At 52.8% G+C, this 20,920-nt stretch overlaps 2 protein-coding genes across 9 annotated transcripts in view; one reads left to right on the top strand and one right to left on the bottom strand.

The window, feature by feature from the left end:
* LOC122377557 (5'-AMP-activated protein kinase subunit gamma-2-like) overlaps nucleotides 1-20,920 on the bottom strand; it is a 216,091-nt gene that overhangs the window by 100,429 nt on the left and 94,742 nt on the right. For all 8 annotated transcript variants that reach the window (XM_043357680.1, XM_043357678.1, XM_043357676.1 and 5 more), the window contains one exon: nucleotides 15,958-16,166. In XM_043357680.1, coding sequence (XP_043213615.1) covers nucleotides 15,958-16,166 — 209 coding nt within the window. The remainder of the gene's footprint in view (nucleotides 1-15,957; nucleotides 16,167-20,920) is intronic.
* LOC122377556 (uncharacterized protein K02A2.6-like) lies at nucleotides 11,276-14,680 on the top strand. The gene has a single exon (XM_043357674.1). It carries the CDS (start codon nucleotides 11,287-11,289, stop codon nucleotides 14,470-14,472), a length of 3,186 nt encoding a protein of 1,061 aa, XP_043213609.1. The 5' UTR covers nucleotides 11,276-11,286; the 3' UTR covers nucleotides 14,473-14,680.

Raw genomic sequence — 20,920 nt, 5'->3', positions numbered from 1 at the left:
TACTGCCACCCGATAGCCGCATATTTGTACACATGTCAGGCCCATTTTCAGCGGGCCGGCTGCAAATTGGAGCGGTGGACGACCTTAAAAAGGCGACACTTCATTAGTGCCTTCAAATATGGCGTGTGGCTCACACCACGCCGTCTGCTGATTGCAGCATTTTAGTTCTGAGTTGGCGCAACAAACTAAGTGCAGGAGCCGTGTGTGGTGAGTTTTATGCCGGTGATATGTGCTGCTCGCCGTTGTGAGACACACCACCAGTAGCGGGTTAATTGACCGACATGGGACCTGACCAGGGGAGCCACGGCCACTATCAGGTCATCACTGGTGTCTGACACCGTGTCAGTTTGACACCGCCGACCTCCGTAAGCAGGGGCGGTGCTGAATTCCATCAGCGACTGGGGCCAGACCGCGCGCCCGTACTCAGATAGCCCCGCGCGGCTGGCGTGAAGAGGGCTGGGGCTAGGGTAGTAGGGAGGAGTGACCTCAAAGGATTGGTTTGCAAAATCACCGGGTTCACGGTACACATTCCAGGCCGGACCACAGCTGAGTGCAAATCGACGGAGATCGAATGTTAAAGTGCATTGATTCACATGACGAGCAGCAAGGCAGGATGTCGTATGCATGCTTGTAGCAGGGACATGATCTGCAGTGCAATAGCCGAACTGTGTTAAGATTCAAATGACGTCTGAAGCGTGACTTATAAAAGCATGGTTAACCTTCATTTATGTCTACCAGTAAGACAGAAAACACGATCATATCTATATGATCTATGATCTTTGATCTCAGTTTTATTCTATCACCCCCGTATATCGAGTACCTGGCATTCATCTTGCCCAACACGTGGCCATCCAATCCCGTTTATGGGAGTACCCACCAGGCCACGACTACCGGTGTGTGAGTTACACTGGACCACCGTCCGCGGCCATTTCTTGGACCGCACGTCCTGTGTTTACGTCCACCCCCAAACATCGGTAACCGAACCTGCCACCGCGCTACGCTGGCGGCCATTTAACCCGGCCCGGCGGGCCACATGGCGACAGAGCTCCTGGCTACGAGGGCTTGTGGTGGTGAGCCACAGTACCCACGGCATGGAGCTGTGACGGTTGTATTGCTCCGCCCCAGCTCAGTCCGATCACACTCGTAAACAGCTCTTTGTAGGGCAGAGAGCAAGGACAACGGGCATCGGACATGAAAGGACGCGGGAAGGAATAAGGAAAGGGTCGATAAGCTTCAGAAGCAGAGCTAGGCTTCTTCGAGGTTATATTTGAAAACAGAGCAAAAAATCCAGGGAGGAACATCGTTTGTCATAGCGTGACGCTGAATCTGTCATTACGGAGAGCAGTCTACGTCCGCTTCGGTGAATGAGGAGAAATCTCCGCTCAAAGATATCGCACACACTGACATCAGACAGATGTCTGCAGACAACATCCCAAAGGCACACGGATGACATTGAGGCCATCGGCAGCTCCAGAAGGGGGGAGGGGGTCAGATGCAAATATGCATCCAATATCCATGCACGGCTTCCGCTACCGGAATACTCTCAATGGCTTTCAATCTAAACCAGCACGAAAATAATCGATTCTGCCAAGAACCCTGGCTTGAGAACTCGTTCAATCGGGCTCCCGATTTACGCCCAACCAAGCCTGTGGCTCCATTTCTCTCACTGAACTGCTGCTTTGGACAGCGGCGAAAGGCAGCGCGGTGATTCATCACCACAGCAGTCCACCCAACACAGGCGAACGTTTGTTTTCCAGAACAAACGAACCAAAGCCTGTGCAATGGAACTTGCCGCTTCTCGCGGTATTGTACCTGGTTCCATGACCTTCTGGAATCCACAATCTATTCCATTCCATATACGTAAAACGCTTTATGACTGTGTTAGAAATATAGGATTACAAATGCAAATGTCTTACTTAATGCTAATATGTATAAAAGCAACGATCAAACATACGCCAATGTGGACTGACATGCCAATTCCTATCCCACTCATACCGCAGGTCCGGCGTTCCCGACCACCACTTCATTCAGCACTCGGCATGACGGCAGCATAACGTACGGCGTAGTACATACATTGGCACGCGCCCTTCCCCTCCCCTTAGGGGGCGTGACCGTCATCTGACCCGACCTCCCCTCCTCCACCAGGGAAGGGGAGGGGGCGCTCCAGCAGCTCTTTGCGCAGCGTGGCGCCGGGTCTGGGAGGAAGTGGCCCGCAGCGCCTATCGCGGGAGACCGGGCCGTTTCCTGTACGGTATTCGGAGGTATGGAGAGAGCAGCAAATGAACCGGTATGAAGAATGACAGAACGACGAGAGGTGGTGGCGTTCTTCCGCACGACTACTACCTCTCTGTGCACGCACGGCTTCATCCCGGTCTGCAGACAGACGTGGAAGGGCAAGCCTTGGGAGAGTGAGACAAGAGGATGAGGAGACGTGACAGAGGCTCATCTAGAGCACGTGTGCCACGGTGCGTCAGCCTCCCGGTAACACCATTGTACGACAGCTGAGCGCAGTCGACAGTGCGTGCGGACGGGGTCGTATGGTAGGTCCCGTGCAGTGGATAGGTACCACGAGACAACAAGAGCGACATGCCGACACAACCGCGGCTTACCGCAGGCTGCATCATGCGGTCAGGCGGAATAATGCAAACAAACCCAGAGCTTCGCCGAAAGGCTCGCGCGTACATGTCATGATGAAAAATACACGGAGGAATGGTAAGACTGCCACAAGCAATGCATTTTGACAGATTTGCCGAGATAAGTCGAGGACAAATTGACGCTGAAATGTGGTCCGTCAAGCCCCCTCCATTCCCATATCTTATCATAGAAATGTGATTCTTTCCCACAACCCACGGAATCATTTCAATTTAAGAATCTTTGAGCAGACGGTTCAACTCGTTTGTGCAATAACTTACAAAGGCATATAAGGGCCACAGAACCAAACACGGTTCAGTCCTCGGGGCAGATGATGGATGATCGAAGCTTCGAATTACAGAAGATGACCTTTTTGAACAAAGATCATGAATAAACGATCTACAAGAAATGCAACGAAGATGACTGATGGCGTAGGCACTGCTTTGGGACTTTGCCTTTATGCGAGAGTCACCTATCAACGATACAATTACCAAAAACACTTGGCAACAACGATGCCTCTGGCTCTCCTTCTTGGTCTCTGTCCTCTGAGCCAATCCATCTTGTGAGACCGTCCGGAACCTTCACAAATCACTCCCTACTCCGAATCATATGAAACAGACTGGTCAGTGGGCAGCATGGACAATGAAAAGGCGGCGCTACAGCAAAACTCGCCCGAGCAACGAGCAACAACGATATCCGGAACATCGGCCCGTGCAGCAACTAACGAGTTACCCCTCCCGTCCCAGCTTCACCCGCATCTTGCATCCCAGCCGCCAGCCGGTTTAGCACAAACCTAAAATGGCGTCTCGACTCGTCTAGCACAGCAGCACCAGCCTCACCAACTTCCCTTTCCGGACACAGAGTAGCCCAAGAAGATCTCGTGGCTACATCCCCTGCGGTTTCCCCACGGGTCACGGCACGGCAGGCCGCCGGGTTTGCAGCGCGTCGTCACAGCAGTTTCAAGGTCACAGTCAGCCGGCGGCGCAGCGCCCAACATATCCGCGTGTCGGTACTCACCCTCTGGCTGAACTGAAACATGCCCACCCCTCCTCCGTACAGTCCTGAGCAGCTCATGGTCGCCGCTCGCCGCCGGCACTCTCAGAAAATCGCCGCCGATTTCACTGCGCACCCACCGGCCGCGTTCACCTCAGAGTACCACCGGCTACACTGGGGGCGTGCCGAGTCGCCGACACGGCCGCAGCGGTCGCGCCGCGAGAGTACTCCCCGCCGATAGAGGTGGGCAAAAATGTCAGCGGGTACTTGGTACGCGTCTGCCGGCCGGACGAGGCGATGGAAGAGGAGGATAGCGGGTCTCGGGGATGTGGTGTGGACTGCGGAAGAGTTGTGTAACTTTGCAGAGGTGATTTAAATAATGGCTGAAACCCGCAGACCATAAATTGCGGGTAGGTACTCAAGCCTCGTCCACTGGATCTGTTGTGATTTGCAGCATCGTGCAAAACAACGGCGCCTAATGTGTTAGTTCGGTTTGCAGGCAATCGCAAGGATCGCGAACAACGAAACGCACAATGCAGAGCACATTGTGCAGTGTGCGTAAAAAGTTGAGGCAGGAAGGACAAAGCATCCCAAAGAACACAGGAGCTCTAGTTATGCCCCGAAAAAGGTTATCTCTTCGATACGAGCGTCCTTCAGGGTAAACTAGAGCGGCGAGCCTCCGCTTCATCCAGTTCAAAGTTCGTGAGAAGCATCACAATGAAGGCCTTGCCACCTTAGAGCAGGGCAAGTAGTCAGTCCGGTACTCGGTCTCAGACTCAGTGACGTCAGACAGCGCTAGTGACGTCACACACAGCCATGACTCGTCTCTCAGTGCAGGGAAGTGGTGAGACTAGGCCGGCTGACCGGGATCTCACAGACATGTGACCGAGACCGCAAACACGAGAACCGGTGTGTTTAGACAACACACACCTCCTGAGGTGCAGGTTTTGCCCACCTCGACCGACAAAAAGTGAAAAGGCTGGGATCAAGTTCACTGCTCACGTTACGTGGTCAGAGTTGAGGCGGGCCGGATGAGGGCATCTTTCTACAGATATAATGTTCCACATACAGCTATCGACATTTTTTCATCTATCAAGATGAATTGGCTATTGGATGTCGACTTAGGCCTGCCAGCGATATGACTAAACGCCAACGCTAGCACGAGATGTCACCTAGCGATCAAGGCTATACGGAAAGTAAATAGGTGCTAAAAACAAATACAACAAATAGAGATGAAAAACAAACCTGAAGTCTTCTCGAAACTATGGAGACCAGCAGTTTGGTCATGGCAGCCTTCCGACGGAGGTCAGATTTTGACCTTCGATGAGTATCTCTGATCATCAGTGCCGCCGTCACCGCCAGTCTTGTTGCTCACCACTTTCCAGCGTCACTGTCACCAGCGTCACCGTAGCGTCACCGTCACCACCACAGCACCGCCAGGCCAGGGGGCGGACTATTCCGTCTGCCCGCGAACCCATCACCTGAGCAGTGAGCAGTGACCAGTGAGCAGGCCCGCTGACCAGTCCCATGACCGTGACGTAACAGACCCTCGGGGCAGTGGCAACAGGAGCAGCCCGCAGCGGGCTCCACCTCTGAGCACAAAGCCATTGCACTGCCGGCAGCAGGTACAGGTGGAATTCGATGTTGCTCGGACAGACGGCGCCAAAAGCGAAAATGAACAGATTTGGCAGCAAAACCTGCGAGCGGAAGCTGCTGCGTTATCTGAAACGACGGAGCAGCATTTGCGGAGATGAGTTGGTCCTAAGCGTAAGTGTAAGACAGCAAAGAAAGCAATGGATGGCACATAAATATAAAGCCAACCAACAACAGACGGGTACCAGCAAGGTTTCATTACCTCCACAGCATACAACGGACGGAGCCTCTGACAGCCAATTACGCATGCATTCCATTCGAAGACTCCCATCTGCCATTGGCAGTAGGTACCGTTCATCGCCATGGGGCAGCCACAGCAGCGACGCATTCACAACAGGCGGCGAGGATGGAGAGCCTGGCAGCGGCAGCAGAAGCTGCCATATCGGCGGCAGCGGCGGCGGCGGCGGCGGAGCGGGCAGGGTCAGGGCCGGCTGGTGAGGAGAGACAGCGCACACGGCAGAGTTCGCCGACCGCGCCGAGGACGTGAGAAATGGAGAGGAGAGAAACTGGGTCGGTACAGGAAGGGAGAAAGGGAGCCCCGGCGTGGCGTATGGCGTCACTGGAGGGAGGATGGTGTAAGGCCTTGAGATCGATCACGTCGCGGGGCTAGATTGATGGCTTCTTGCCTCTATTGGTGTTCCATGTGAACAAGTCAGTGAATGTTGATGGAGATGTTCCAGCTTCAATCAGTCGATGGCAGCTGTAGCTGAATGCGGATTGCGGATTCATAAAACATGATCTTCAAGTCTTGATGACTGCAGTTGAAATTGAAAGAAGGCAAAGAAACGTCATACACTTTCGCGGCACTCATGAAACATGAAAGGAAACACGTTCCAAACATATTCTCATCGAGAGGAAACCTGCTGCACTGAAATAAATAGTTGCCTCCCGACATCAGTCTGGCTGTGTTCCACGAACACTGTGAGGCGCCACGCAGTCTGGCCGGGCCGGGTCGGTTATCGCCACCGATCGTCACCGCCGCAGCCACCCGCCATCACTCAGTCTCGGCTGCGCCACAGCCGCCGCCGATCGGCGTCACTGGGCGACCGGCGTCAGCTGGACGGCGGACACAGGAACCGGCGTCTGTGGGCAGACAGGGACAGGGACAGCGGACAGAGGACAGGGAGAGGGGAAGGAGCTATGGATAGGAGACAGGGATAGGAAACAGGGATAGGAGACAGGGACAGAGGACAGAGGACAGGGGACCGGGGGAGAGAACAGGAGACAATGACAGAAAGAGGACAGGGACAGAGAACAGGGACAGGGTCAGGCACAGAGAACAGGGACATGAAACAGGGACGGCGGATTCTCGCCGACCCATCGGGATAATCTTTACTTCCCCATCACCGCGCCGGGATCGTCACAGCCACTGCAGCCGCCATCACCGCCGCGCCGGCCGGTCAGCGGCCCGGGGTCGGTGTCCCTGTCCGCGTTACGCAACCGACACGCCAGCACGCACGGTGCGCAGGGGACCTCAGTACGGAGACACAATTAACAGCCAGCACCCGGTCCCGGTCAGACCGGCCGCCGCTCCAGCGCACTACCGTGTCCGGTTTGCGCCAGCTTTGTCCAGTTTGGGTATCATCAGGGTGTGTTTTGAGCTCAGCACGGCGCGTTTGCACCCACTGGGTCACGTCTGAATAGGATGTTGCGTCACATTAGCTGCCAACACCTGTCAGTAGAAGTAAGTGAAAAACGAACAAATTTATCAGGATTGAGCAATCTTTGATCTATATAACTTTCAAGGTCCTGGACTGAAGCATTTTGGTTTCGTACTGAAAAAAATGTGCATACTGCATTAGTTCAAGATGGTATCTCATTTTCACCTAACAATATGAACTTTGACAATGCCTATGCGACTCGCCCTGAGCACCCATCAGCAGAAAATTCACAGCAGCTGCAAAACCATAAAACACGTCGGTGCCATCCATGCCTATCGAACAGTTCGTGCGGGCACTCCTGCCCGGTTCTCGGAACTCGCCGCAGATCAGAAACCTGTCCGGCAGGCTCACTCTGCAGCACGGCGAACCGTCCACGAGAGAAGAGACCGAACGGCCGCGGGGAGTGCGCGGGACCTGCCCTGACCGTCAGACCCTGACCCTTAGACCGTCAGACACTGACCCTCAGGCCGTCAGGGTGCCCTGACCGTCAGGGACCGGGCGGGGACCGCGTCGACCAGACGTGACCCCTCTGGTGGGTCACGTCAGTCACGTGGCCAAGCGCACCGAGCGCTGAAACCCTGCCACTGCAGCCGCGTCAAGGGCTTCAGTCACGTGACCTGCATGCTTGAAGTTTCCGCTGAACGGAGGCGGTTTAAAGCCTATTCAACTGGTGGAGGTGAACTTACTAGCAATGACGCTGCACTGGTGGGGACCCATTGTGGCGTTCATTCATGGGGCTTCATTACCTAGCTATGAAAGCAGTCCGGCAGTTCAAAAGCCCCTGTTATTCCACTTTCCATTCGACACTTATCAGCTAAGCTCGAGCACTGGAGCATAAAGCACGGGACTTGTAGAATCATAGGCCATGCTGCCAGCTTCCAGACATTTCGATCATTATTTATTCAGACACTTGGTTTTACAGAAGTTAACAACGTCTTTCAGCGTCGACAGCACTCACTCATGAGTGCTAGCCTTTTCGACGTCCGAGGTCGCATTTGGTGTGGCATCGTCTATTTTGAGTCGGCCAGTGGCAAAGTAAGGATATTTTGAGTCTGTCAGTAGATTACCAGAATAGGGTATATTGAGCTGGCCACTGGCTTTACCAGACCTCAGAGGAATCCATACATTTAGCCAGTCGCTGCCATTACCATGATGCCGACCCGCAGCCGGTCGCGCATGACGAAACCAATGCGAGAGGAGAAACCCCGGGTGCCAATCACGCCCAGTCCCGCCCGCGGGCGAGTTCGGCCTCTGACCGCGGCAATTACACACCACTTGGATGGCGAGAGGAGATATCCCGGAGCAGGGCTTCCTCGATACGTGACGCAGACGGAGCAATAGCTCTGAGCTCCATTGAAAGTTATTGCCACCAAACACGACAGCCGGGAGAAATTCCGGGAACACGTGCGTAGCAAGGTCCAGCTTCAAACGGAAATGCGAAATCGGAGTTCCAAAGCAGTGACCTTTTGGTTGGCTAAGTTCTCGGGACGTCCAGGTTCACGATACACTTGAAAACAAAATATATTTAAACAAAGTGTGCTTGAGTGGCCACATAATGCTGTTAAAAGGTAGTTAGGGAAAGTTGCCGATGGCCACAAGCAACTCGTTCCCATGCTATCGAATGCTTGTCAAAGTTTGTTTAAGGAAAATGTCACACTGTCAAAGATAGCTTACAAACTAAGTAGCAGCTCCTCGTCTGGATGACAAAAAGAAGCTTTAAGCTATTGCTGAAAAGCCGCTATAGCAGCGGACAAAATCGCTACGCACTACGCAGGAATAACACAATTAAAGAAAAAACTGTAAAGTTGGCGGCCTTTCGAAGGTACGGAGTTGCAGTACCCTATGTTGTATCACTTGTATGTACTCTCCTCCTGCCCTTGAACTCTGATAAGCCATGTCTGCCCCAGCCAGAGGTCCATGCGGGCGCATTCTATGCACGTTCACGGGTCACAGGACATGCGACACGTGCGCTGAATCCACCACGTGACAAGTGGCACGTGCCGCGACCGCGGGCCCGTGCACACAACCGTGGCGCCCCGGGAGCCAGCACAGCGCGGGAGGAGAATGTCGACCGACGGAGAGCAGGGCTAATCATGTTTGCTTTGTGCCGGCAGTCTGGCGTCGTTAGCTAAGGGGCGCCCTGAGCGGTAATAATACGCTTTGGATAAGCACTGCCGGTAGTCAAGTTCAGCGGAAATAATAAAGCAGCAGGCTTACGCTGGGCTCACGAGATTTCCTGCAGCCATACCGAGCACTTTAAAATAAAATACCGCTTCAATATAGCTAGAACGCTCAACATTGCGGATATTTCAGTGCGCGCAAAGCATATGGATGAAATGTTGTTTATAAATAAATGTTTTAACTTCAGCTAAGAATTATGTAAACCATGACATAGCCACCTGGGGTGCCCGTCCACCACAACCGCTTCATCGTGTAACGAAGCTGTGTCTGTCCAACTCCTAGCAAACACAGAAGGCTCACAGGACGTCGGGATTGTTTACTAAGACACATCGTCCGGACGACGGCGGGACGGCGGAGCGCCGGGCGAGTCGCGTGCCAGCCGCCCGTTCACACGGGGAGGGTGGAGTGACAGGCACCTCAGTCCCGACTGCGGGCTGAGCTGGGTACAGCGGTGTCGCGAGGGAGAAAATGAGCAGAGCGGATGGGAGAAGACTTTTCTGGTCCACCGGATCCAGCACCGGTTCCATAAAAAAGAATGTTTACAATTCAGGGGTTCAGCCTAGGCAAACGTAGAGTCTGTTGAGCATGTTACTGTTGTGGCGCGATGGCGACTCGCGCGACATCTGTGTCAGCACGGCACGACACCTAGCGGTGGCGTTGCCGTACGGTTGTGCGTGTGCCGGCCAACCCCGAGTTACGAGCGGGGGGCTGGCAGTTGTGTAATACACCGTGTGCTGAACGGACGGCTCTGCTGGGCGCACAGACTACCGACCCGAACAGGCAAAGACACTGCACGTGGCGACGAGAAGAAGAAACGGATTTTACGTGCCTGTTGGTGGAATGCAGGGAAGGCCATACAAGAGAAGAAATACCGGCGACGGGAAATAATTGAGTTTTTTGCAGTGTGCCATGTGGACGGACGTGGTGGTGGTGAGGACGTGGCGAAACAGCTGATTGCGGGTCGGCTGGTGATCGGGAATCAGCTGACGAGTCAGCTGTTCGTGAGGTGAAACAGCTGATCTCGGGTCGACTGGTCAGAGCGGTCAGAGGAAATCAGCTGACCAGTCAGCTGTTTGTGTGGTTTGGCGGCCAAGGTCAGTGAAAGTTGTTTACAAGAGAGGGACGGAGAGCGGTCTGGCAAGGCGCCAAAAGTGAATTACAGAAGAACAGTGAGCAGAACATGGCTGGAATTGGATTGCCGGGTGTTAAGGAATATGTGGCAGGTGATGACTTTCAAAAGTGGGTCGGAAGTCTCGAAATATATCTCATAGCAGCAGATATATCGGGCCCAGAAAGGAAGAAGGCTGTCCTGTTGCACATGATGGGGCCAGATTATCAAAGCATTTTTGAGTCACTGCAGCCCGTGGTGATGCCAGGTGAGACTGATTGTTTCAAGGAGGCTGTACAACGATTTAAAAGCTATTTAGCTCCAGAGAAAAATGTGATCGCTGAGAGAATGACGTTCCACAAGATGACTATGAAGGTGGATGAGAAGTTTGAGCAGTATGTCAGCCGTCTCAAGATCCAAGGACGCAAATGTGGCTTCAGTGGCCCAGGATTAGACAGTGAAGTGCGTGACCGAGCTATCGCTGGATGTAAGCCCAGCCTACAAGAGAAGCTGCTTCATCAAGCGCTGGAGAAGGGTGACAACCTTTCTCTGCAGCAGGTTCTGACCATGGCAAGAGTGTGGGAAGAAACCAGACGTGTGACACAAGAAATGTCATCACAGCCAGAGGGTCATACTGTGAACATGTTGAAGAACATGAGCCACCAGGAAGAGCAGCATGTGCATCTGATGCAGAAGACCAGGCCAGCCACTCACATTAAGGACAACAGGGGACAGGAGGACAAGCCCTGCACGGCCTGTCAGTTCCGTGGACACAGTGCTGGTGGTCCGCGGTGCCCAGCACGCGGTAAGAAGTGTGCAAAATGTGGTGGTATGGGCCATTTTGCTCGATGCTGCAAGACGAGGATGCCAAGACAGCAAAAGGGCGGCAGAGTTCATGCAGTCGAAGCAGGACAGACAGAGATGCACCTGAACCTGTGGGAAGTCAGTGACAAGCAGGACCTGCAGGAAAAAGGAAGCAAGGTGTCCGTGCTGGTCAATGGATGTGAGCTGCAGATGCTGATTGACACAGGATCCCCTGTGTCAATTGTGAGCCGGGACATGATGGTACCTGGTCTCGACATCCGACCATCACAGCTGAAGCTGAAGTCCTTCACAGGTCACATGATTCCACTGGTCGGTGAAGCACATGTGGAAGTCTCCGCAGAGCAGGGAGTGCGAAGGAAGCTGTGCTTGGTGGTGGCTGACATGACTGGAAGGAGGGCCCTGATGGGAAGAGACTGGATTCAGGCGTTGAAGGTGACAGTACCAGGATGTGTTGGAGTCAACATGATGGAACAAGAGCCGCTGGAAGTGGTTCTGGAGAAACACAAGGAAGTGTTTGAAGAGGGACTGGGCTGTGTCAGCATCAAAGCTCATCTGACACTGAAGCCAGATGCAAGACCGGTGTTCCGGAAAGCGAGACAAGTCCCACATGCTCTGTTTCAGAAGGTGGACGCAGAGCTGGACAGGTGGCTGAGAGAAGGTGTGGCAGAGAAAGTGGACAGGAACCTCAACACAGGCTGGGGAACGCCGCTAGTCCCTGTGCCGAAGGCGGATGGAAGTGTTCGACTAGCTGCAGACTACAGGATCACAGTCAACCCGCAGCTGATGGTACAAAAGCACCCTCTGCCCACACCTGAAGAGCTGTTCGTGAGGATAAAAGGGAAGAGATTCTGCAAACTAGATCTTAAGGATGCATACCTGCAAATGGAGCTCGACGACGAGTCGAAGAACATGACGACTGTCACCACACACAAGGGACTTCTCCGCATGAACAGGCTACCGTTCGGGATAAGTTCCTGTGGCGACATCTTCCAATCAGCCATGGACCGAATCTTGGAGGGACTGGATGGATGTGTCAACTACTTGGATGACCTACTGGTGATGGGAGGCACAGAGGAGGAGATGTTGAAGTCGCTGGACCAGGTGCTGGCGAGACTGACCGAACATGGAGTGCGACTGAAGAGGAGCAAGTGCCAGTTCAACCTCAAGGAGGTGACGTATCTGGGATGGCGGATCTCAGGGACCGACCTGAAGCCAGTGCCGGAGAAGATCGAGGCTCTCCTGAAGATGCCAGAGCCCAAGGACGTCAGTGAACTGCGAACACTGCTCGGTAGTTTGAACTACTACCAGAGACTGATCCCGAACATGGCAACAACTCTGGCGCCTCTCCACAACCTGTTGAAGAAGGAGGTGAAGTGGAAGTGGAGCCGTGAATGCAAGAGAGCTGTGGAAGAGATCCAACGAGTGCTGTCCAGTGACAAAGTTTTGATGAGGTACGATCCCCAGATGCCCATCAAACTGATCACTGATGCCAGCTCAGTCGGAGTTGGCGCAGTACTGGTCCACGTCCTGTCTGACGGACTGGAGCGCCCGGTGTGCTACAGCTCAAGAACACTGACTGCAACTGAGAAAAAGTACTCAGTGCTGGAAAAGGAAGCCCTGGCTGTTTCCTTTGGAATCAAGAAATTCCATCAGTACTTGTATGGACGTCGCTTCTGTTTGGTCACTGATAACAGAGCGCTGTCCATGATTCTCAACCCACACCGTGAGCTGCCGAGCCTGGCTGCGGCACGGATGCAGCGATATGCGCTACAGCTGGCCGCGCATTCGTATGAAGTCGAGCTGCGCAGAACAGATGCGATGGGAATCGCCGACACACTGTCGAGACTGCCTTTGAGCATCGTCACACAAGAGGAGGAAGAGGAATGGTGCCCCCAGGTACTGAACACGGAGAACGAGGGGCCCACGCTGCACGCAAGAGAAGTGGAGGTGTACACTCGCCGGGACCCAGTACTCGGGAGAGTACTCCAGTACGTGCGCACCGGATGGCCGGGAACGGTGGATCCTACGCTGAAGCCGTTCCACCTGAGGCAGGACGAGTTGTCCACGGAGGGCGACTGCGTACTCTGGGGAGGAAGACTGGTGGTGCCGACCAAACTGAGGAACAGAGTGCTGCAAGAAATACACTCAGGACACATGGGGAGCAGCAAAATGAAGCAGCTGGCCCGTCGACATGTGTGGTGGCCAGGTTTGGACCGTGAGCTGGAGAATCTGGCCAGCAGCTGTTCAGCCTGTACGGAGAAGAGAGCAGCGCCACCAAAGTCGACTCTGCACCCATGGGAGCAGACCTCAGGCCCCTGGGAGCGCATACATGTTGACTTCGCCGGTCCATTTCAGGGAACGATGCTGCTGATCGTATCAGACAGTTTCTCCAAGTGGATCGAAGTGACGGCAATGAAGTCGACGACTGCAGAACGAACTGTCGAGGAGCTGAGGAAGCTGTTCGCCGGACACGGTCTGCCCATACAGATCGTAACAGACAACGGGACACAGTTCACGTCGGAAGAGTTTGCGACGTTCACTAAGAAAAACGGAATCAGGCACATCCGAGTAGCGCCGTTTCACCCAAGCAGCAATGGTGCAGCCGAAAAAGCCGTACAAACGGTCAAGAACGGTCTACGGGCCAATCAAGGAGAAGGAGGCAGTGTAGAGCAGCGACTGGCCCGGTTCCTGATGAATCACCGCTCTACACCAGTGGCTGCTACTGGCAAAACCCCAGCAGAGATGCTATACGGACGGAACATCCGGACTCGTCTCGACCTCCTCCGACCGGATGACAGAACAACAGCCAGAGGTGCTCAAGAAAAGATGATCGAAGATGCTGGTGGACGCCACCGCCTCTTCCAAGAAGGTCAAGAAGTGTGGGCGAGAAGCTACTCAGGCCCCAAGTGGAAACGAGGGAAGATACTAGCAAAGACAGGACCAGTATCGTACGAAGTAGACGTTGGCGCAGCAGTATGGAGCCGACACGCAGACCAGCTTATCCACGCTGGTGAGAAGACAGAGCACGAGAGAGAAGATCAGAGCCAAGAGAGAGGACGAGAGAAAGAGGACGGAAGGGAAGACCGCCCAGAAAGAAACCCAGACAAGAAACAAGAAGAGAGAGAACAAAGAAGAGATGATCATGAAGAACGTCAAGCTGAAAAACCCGAAGAAAGGGAAGAAAGAAAAGATGGGGGAGAAAGAACAGATCTGCAAGAAGGAGGGGAGATGAGACAAGAACAGAAAGATCAGAGAGGAAATGACCAGAGAAAACGGCAAGATGGAAGAGCAGACGGAGAGGAAGAAAGAAAAGAAGAGCAGGAAAGAAAACAAGACGGAGGTCAGAGAAGAGAAGCTGAACCGTTACGTCGATCGACCCGGGTGCGCCGACCCCCGGATCGCCTGGTGATGCAGATGTAAAGTCGGTGGGGGGTGGTGTTGTGGCGCGATGGCGACTCGCGCGACATCTGTGTCAGCACGGCACGACACCTAGCGGTGGCGTTGCCGTACGGTTGTGCGTGTGCCGGCCAACCCCGAGTTACGAGCGGGGGGCTGGCAGTTGTGTAATACACCGTGTGCTGAACGGACGGCTCTGCTGGGCGCACAGACTACCGACCCGAACAGGCAAAGACACTGCAGTTACCCAAAACGGCTACACCGAAATACCACGACCCTCAAGCAGAACATTGTTATCGACCCAGCTCAGTCATCGAAACACGAGTGAAATCTGAGTTTAACAGACGCAGCATTGGCGTAACAATCTGCCTTGTCCGCGCTTATCAAAGAGGCCTTCCAAACAACTTAAGCGTCAGCTCAGAAATTCATATTTAACGCTAATAGCGTAACAACCACACACAAATTTCAGCGTAATTACTCACGCCTGAGACGTACGACGTGTCCTAAAATAGAGCTGCGGCCATTAATCTCCACAAATTAACACATTACCCGGCAGAGCGGAAACACCCCATACACGGCAACAGCAGAGCTGGGGCTTGTTTGCATTAATTTGCCTTACATCAACTAATTACACTCTAAATCCTTCATCTTCTAAAGACAACAGCGCCCGGCCCTTGAGGCGGCCCTGGGTATGTATGGCATTGGTTTCAATGGTGACAAAATTTGTTTTGGAGCTGTTTCTACTTTCTACAAAAGATCTTGTGACAACACCTTATCGAAAATGAGCACATGCTTTAGATATTGCATATTGCACGCACATCTCATGAGCATGAAATGAGATATGACTTCAAGCTAAAAAAGCATCAAAGGAAGTGAGAAACCATTTCAGCGGCATGCTTCTATATCATAGATAGCAAGCACGGGGCTCGCTAAAGGCATTCTCTCTCAGAGTGCGCACTCGCTAATAACTCGGCTCGTCGGCCGAGGATTAAATAACGCATCTCGGCGCGAGATAGTCGGCTTAGGGGGATTCAGATTCCAGTTAACGGGTGCCGGGTTCGCGCTAATGCTAACGTCAGTCCGGAGAGGGAATCCCACTGTTGCTGTGACAGAAACCACAATTCCAGGCATCACGCGGTGAGCTGCCGTTATGGCCATTGGCAGTAGAGGCAAAGACGCCGAAACTCCTAATTTTGAAGTTAAATCTCGATGCCTGCCGTGTCATTTTCGCTCCTGCTCAGATTTTCAATAAGGATAATTTACAGACAGATATAACTTCCTGGTAAATATAAAAATCTAACAGGAATAATTCAACTGTGGTCTATGAGGAGTGAAATTGGACATGACGAACGGCATCATAATCTGCTTCTGGCGTTCCTAGCAGCACCCTTCTAACAAACCACACAACCGATTTCTATGAAACTCATCACATCAAATCATCCACTAAAAACCGCACACCGCTCGCGGGTCTCGAACTCACGCCACCCACACTCAGTACCCTCGTCTCACCTGAATCGATGTCTTCATGGAGCTGATGATGTTGGGCCGTCTCATGGAGCGTGTCGCGTCCGACTTTGAGCGGGGTCGGAACGAGTCCAGCAGCGACGACTTCTTGCTCGGCGAGTCGGTGGGCGCCGGGGAGGGCGCCGTGGGCGTCGGAGGGGCGCCGCCCGCCTGTTTGACGATGTCATCGCCCGATTTCCGCCGCTGACGACTGCCTGAGGGTGACGGCAGGGGTGAGGTCAGTTGGAGGGTCACTGGGGTCATAGAGGGTCACATAGAGAGACGTTATACAAAGGTGGTAAAAGCAGAAACGTAAGGTGTGCGAAGGCCATTCGAAGGTGAGTAATTTGTATGAAGGTCTGAATAAATCCGCACTCCGCAGGTTTACAGAGATAGGAGGCCAGGCCAGCAGGTCATGATGCATCATGTCCGTAATGGTGGTATTGTACACTGACAAACGCCCGTATCTGGCACCAACAGTTCATGCATACCACACAACCATGAGCTGAATGCTGATTAGGAGACCAGCCTACGGACAACGGACCCAAAGGACACTTATAACCCTAAAGAAACACAGTGTGTTCTACCATCTATTCCGGGCTAACACGCTGCAGGAGACCTTTGGGAGTTCGCGTTAACCATCGAAACCTTTCAGAGTTGCTGCCGGGGGTCGCGGCTGCTCCGGGTCGCGCGCCGGGTCACTGGGGTCAAACAGGTTCACAGAGGGAGCCGTGGGGGTCGCGACTGCCATTCAGAGTAAGTGAGGGTTATCGAAGGCGATCGGGTCGCGTTGTGTCGGTGTGTGCGGTCACATTCAGCAAAGGGCGACACAAACACAACATCAAAGGTATGAATGGAATAGGCCACAATGCCGGCACGGCAATGAAGGGTCTTCGTGTTGATCTTCGTGTTGAATCAAGACGGCATGTATCAACAACCTTGTAAGAGATTATCTGACGACTAAACCTACATAGGAAACATAAATTAATTAAATATTCATCGCCAAACAGCAACCTATCGACCCCAGACTTCCAACCGGGAGTCAATAAGCAGTGTACGCTATGCTACTGTCGAGTACTCTCCAGCCTTTCAGCACGCTCCACCCACCACCTCTCGACCCTTTCCCGACGTCTCGTCTGTCTCGTCTCGTCTCGTCGACCACTGACCGTCGAGGGTCCGCCAGCGGCCGTGGTGTCGTCGCCGACGGGGCGGGGGTCGGCGGCGGCGGGCGGGGTGGCTCCGACGGGCCCCCGCAGCCGCCGCCGGGGTCTCCTCTAGCTCCGTGCCAGCGCTGCAGCTGAGCTCGGGGCAGGCGCCCACGCCGGGGCCGGGGTCAGGGTGGGGGTCGGAGACCGGGCTGAGGCTGGGGGAGCCCCCGATGACGGTGGCGGCGGAGGCGGCGCTGACGGCATTGACGGCGGCGGCGGCAGGGGCGGCGGTGACGGCGCTGATGCTACCTCCAGCTCTGGTAGTGTCTGCGATGGCAGCTCCTTCACTGCCTCCGATGGCGACGGCAGCACCAATGACAGTCTTATCTGTAACTCCCTTTTCCCCATCCATCGCGTCAAGCACGGTGCGACTCTCCATAGCAGCATCAGTAGCCGCCCCTGTCGCTATTCCGGCGCCGGAGTTCCACACATTAGCAGGATTGGTGGTGGAACCGCAGCTTCGGACGCCCCGCACTCGAGGCACGGCACCGTTACATGCACCAGATGTTGTAGCAGTAGCTCGAGTGCCAGTGCTGGGCGTGGAACTGGAGTTCGATTTGTTAGCCAGACGTATACCACCGTTTGCAGTTGCAGAGTCACGCCTAGTACCACGGCAGGCGACGACACCAGTCTGAGGCATTGCAATCATTCCGAGATCCGCTGGTGTGGAGTTAGCTGAGGTCGTGACTGCACTATCGGCTAACCTCTCAGCTTCGATGTCAAGTTCATACGCGGAGCTGAAACCGTCGATATGTCTACCACTAACACGATCAATGCTAGTCTCGCTGCCGCTAGCACCACTGTCACTGCCGCTATCACCCCTGCCTCCGAGATGGCTGCCATCACGGCATCTCCTGCCGATGCTGTCACCACTTTTCACGCGCCTGATGGTTCTGCCACAACTTTTGTCGTTCTCCCTGCTACTGCCACCACTGTCACTTCTGCTGTCACCATCTCTGTCACTGCAGTGACCTCCACTGCTGCTGCCACAGTTGTCACCTTCCTCATTAACAGCTTTGTCATTGCGGTGTCCTCCGCTATCACTGCCACCACTGTCAGCACCGTCACAACTGCCACCACTGTCACCAGCACTATCGGTGACAGTTTCTCTCGCCAGCGTGACACCGCCGTGCTCCATGGCGTCCCAACACTGCCGTCCAGCGATCCGTGCCGCCGCATTTCGTCTCGGTCAATCCGGGCCGGTCGCTGCTCGAATTATGCATGCCGATGCCATCATACCCCGGGGCACAGGGAGATACCTACTACAGACGGGGAGGGGGCAGGCACAGAGGTGTGGAGGGGGCAGAAATGTCAGCAGCGAGCCGCGGCAACAGGGCAGTCTGGCCAGCAAGGTCCGCGTCGAGTTATTGCCTTACTCAGACAGGCAAGACAGACGGCAACGCCTATTGCTATGCAGACTTGGTGCCGTGCTATTCTGGCGATCGCGAGGCCGCTCTGAAATGGGTGTGTTTGCAGCTGGCAGCAGCACAAAGCGCTAAAAGGAGAACACTGCACGGTGCCAGGGTGATTGGGTCATCTCGTAAATCGTCGAGCGGAACTCATTATCACAGTTCAGGCTGACAGGCAGTGACACGACGCCATATTTCACGTCATGTTTCGGCGGGCGGTGACGCTCAATCGGTCTCCGTTCGATCAGCCTGGGGAGCAATGATGTCAGGCCTAACAACTCACTAATGACTGGCCTTTATCAAATCAAGCTTGAAGTTTCAATGACAGACGTTCATGAATATCCTACCAGTCACAAGGAGGTACGAAGAATTCACCATCGCATACCATCCATCTCTAGACATAACATAATTCTGGCATGTTTTTCACAATAGCTCTTCTCACATATTAACTTTTTTTCGCAAAAGGTATGACCGGCGCAGTGACCAGGTAAGTCCTAATCACTGAACGCAGACCCATCCCGACCTATCCATCGTCCTATCAGTAATCAGTCAGTTGTGTCAACAACATTCGGTCATCGGTCTTGGGTCAAACATACCAACCACACCGTCCGCAGTCCGATCCATCGAGACACCCTCAGCACCGCAAACAGCATGGTCTCTGTAGAGGATGGACCATCCACTGATACAGGGGGCATTCCACGATAGATCGTACCACTTTTTTCCAATTTGACACCCTCATCTCTCGGAATTTGACGAGAATTGGTCTCAGGGGTAATCAGGGGCTCTGAATCCACCTGTAACAATTTCAGGCTTATCAGATAAGTATTTTTTGAGTTATGGTGTATAACATTTTTTGGATCTTGCTTTGCAGCGCTAAGTTTGGCGGGCTGTAACTCTAAGACGGATTATTCAAATGCCAAATGTGATATAACATTGAACTTGCAATGAAACAGAGATTAATATGTATTTTTGAAATTTCGAAAAATACTCTATTTTTTATATATGACATATCGAGTTTTCTTTCATTTGTATTTTTTGGACTTTGGGACCAAATTTTTTTGACTTTTTATTTCTTTAAAAAAATATTTGGCTCATTGTTAAGAAGTATGCAAAAAATTGGGAAGGTGTTCTTTCTAAAAATGTATTTATTTTACGTCACGATAACGGTTTCGAATAGTGATTTCGGGAGGGGAGCTTACAAATGGCGTGGTAAAGCTGCCTAGTGACATCACGGGTTACTGAAATTTCAATTCAAGTCTGAGTCATCTGAAAAAAGTGAAAAGAGGGTTCATTCAACCCTCTTTCCTATAAGCGCGAGGGTGAAAAAGGCTGTTTGGTTCTGACATTGTTTTGGACGCCAATGACCATAGCTGTCCGAGATGAAAGTTACAGGACGCATACATGGTGTCCTCCAGAGGTCTCACAACTTGTATATCTGGGAATTTTTCAAGGTTACATGAGTTCAGGTCGGTCACGTGACATCACTGTTATAAATCAATGGGGAAATATAAAAACTGTTATTTTGGCGCCGAGAATGATCTAAAACTATCCCACGTACATGGTATCGTGATTTCATGCACTCCTTGCAAAGTCCAATGCTTTACTTTTGCATGGTTAACCTTGCGTGACGTCGTTTATGACGTCACTAGGGTCGTACGAGTTTTTCGTCAATAACTCCCGATCAAATGGAGCTAGAGAGTCGGGAAAGCCACCAATGGACTCGTGAAGACCTTCCGAATCGAATGATATGCCATATTATACCCTTTGCCCAGCTTCGTGACCTGAGGGGCTCTGACCTGACCTTGACCCGAGGTCAACTACTTAAGTTGACCTCATCCTAGCAAAAAGTATGCCATTCGATGCACCTGAGCTAGGCGAATACAATGATGCCAAAATCGCGGCTGTGCGGCCATTTTTTGCGAAGTTATTTACAAAAAACCGAACCCGTAACTTCAGTCACGTGACCTGACCTCAGACGCTACCGGTTAACCTGAGACCTTAAAATCGGGTACCAATCGCTGCGACTTGTAACGGCACACACGCTCGTTTTTTCCGCGAGGCTCTAGCTCTATAAGAAGCGAAACGGCGTGCTGGGGTCGTATCAACCCCTCCGAAACCCATTTTGTTTGCGGGAAAATGAGGAACTTATAGACAGAACACCTTTCTAATTTTTTGCATGTCGATTTGCAATGACATGAAGATTATTTTGAAAAAATAAAAATGTGAAAAATTTTGGTCCCAAAAGTCATTAGAGGCAAATGAAAAAAGATTAAGTTTTTTGCTCAACAATGAAATTTTTTCTTTGGAATTTTTAAATAGTAATATTAATTTTTGATTCATCGCAAGCTTAGT

The sequence above is a fragment of the Amphibalanus amphitrite genome, unplaced genomic scaffold (assembly GCF_019059575.1).
Source record: "Amphibalanus amphitrite isolate SeventyFive unplaced genomic scaffold, NRLGWU_Aamphi_draft 000047F_arrow, whole genome shotgun sequence".
NCBI lineage: Eukaryota > Metazoa > Arthropoda > Thecostraca > Balanomorpha > Balanidae > Amphibalanus > Amphibalanus amphitrite.
This window is presented reverse-complemented; position numbering and strand designations above follow the sequence as displayed.

Bases quoted from the DNA above. Each gene is read 5' to 3' on its own strand.
- LOC122377556 (XM_043357674.1), top strand. From the start codon at position 11,287: ATGATGGTACCTGGTCTCGACATCCGACCATCACAGCTGAAGCTGAAG.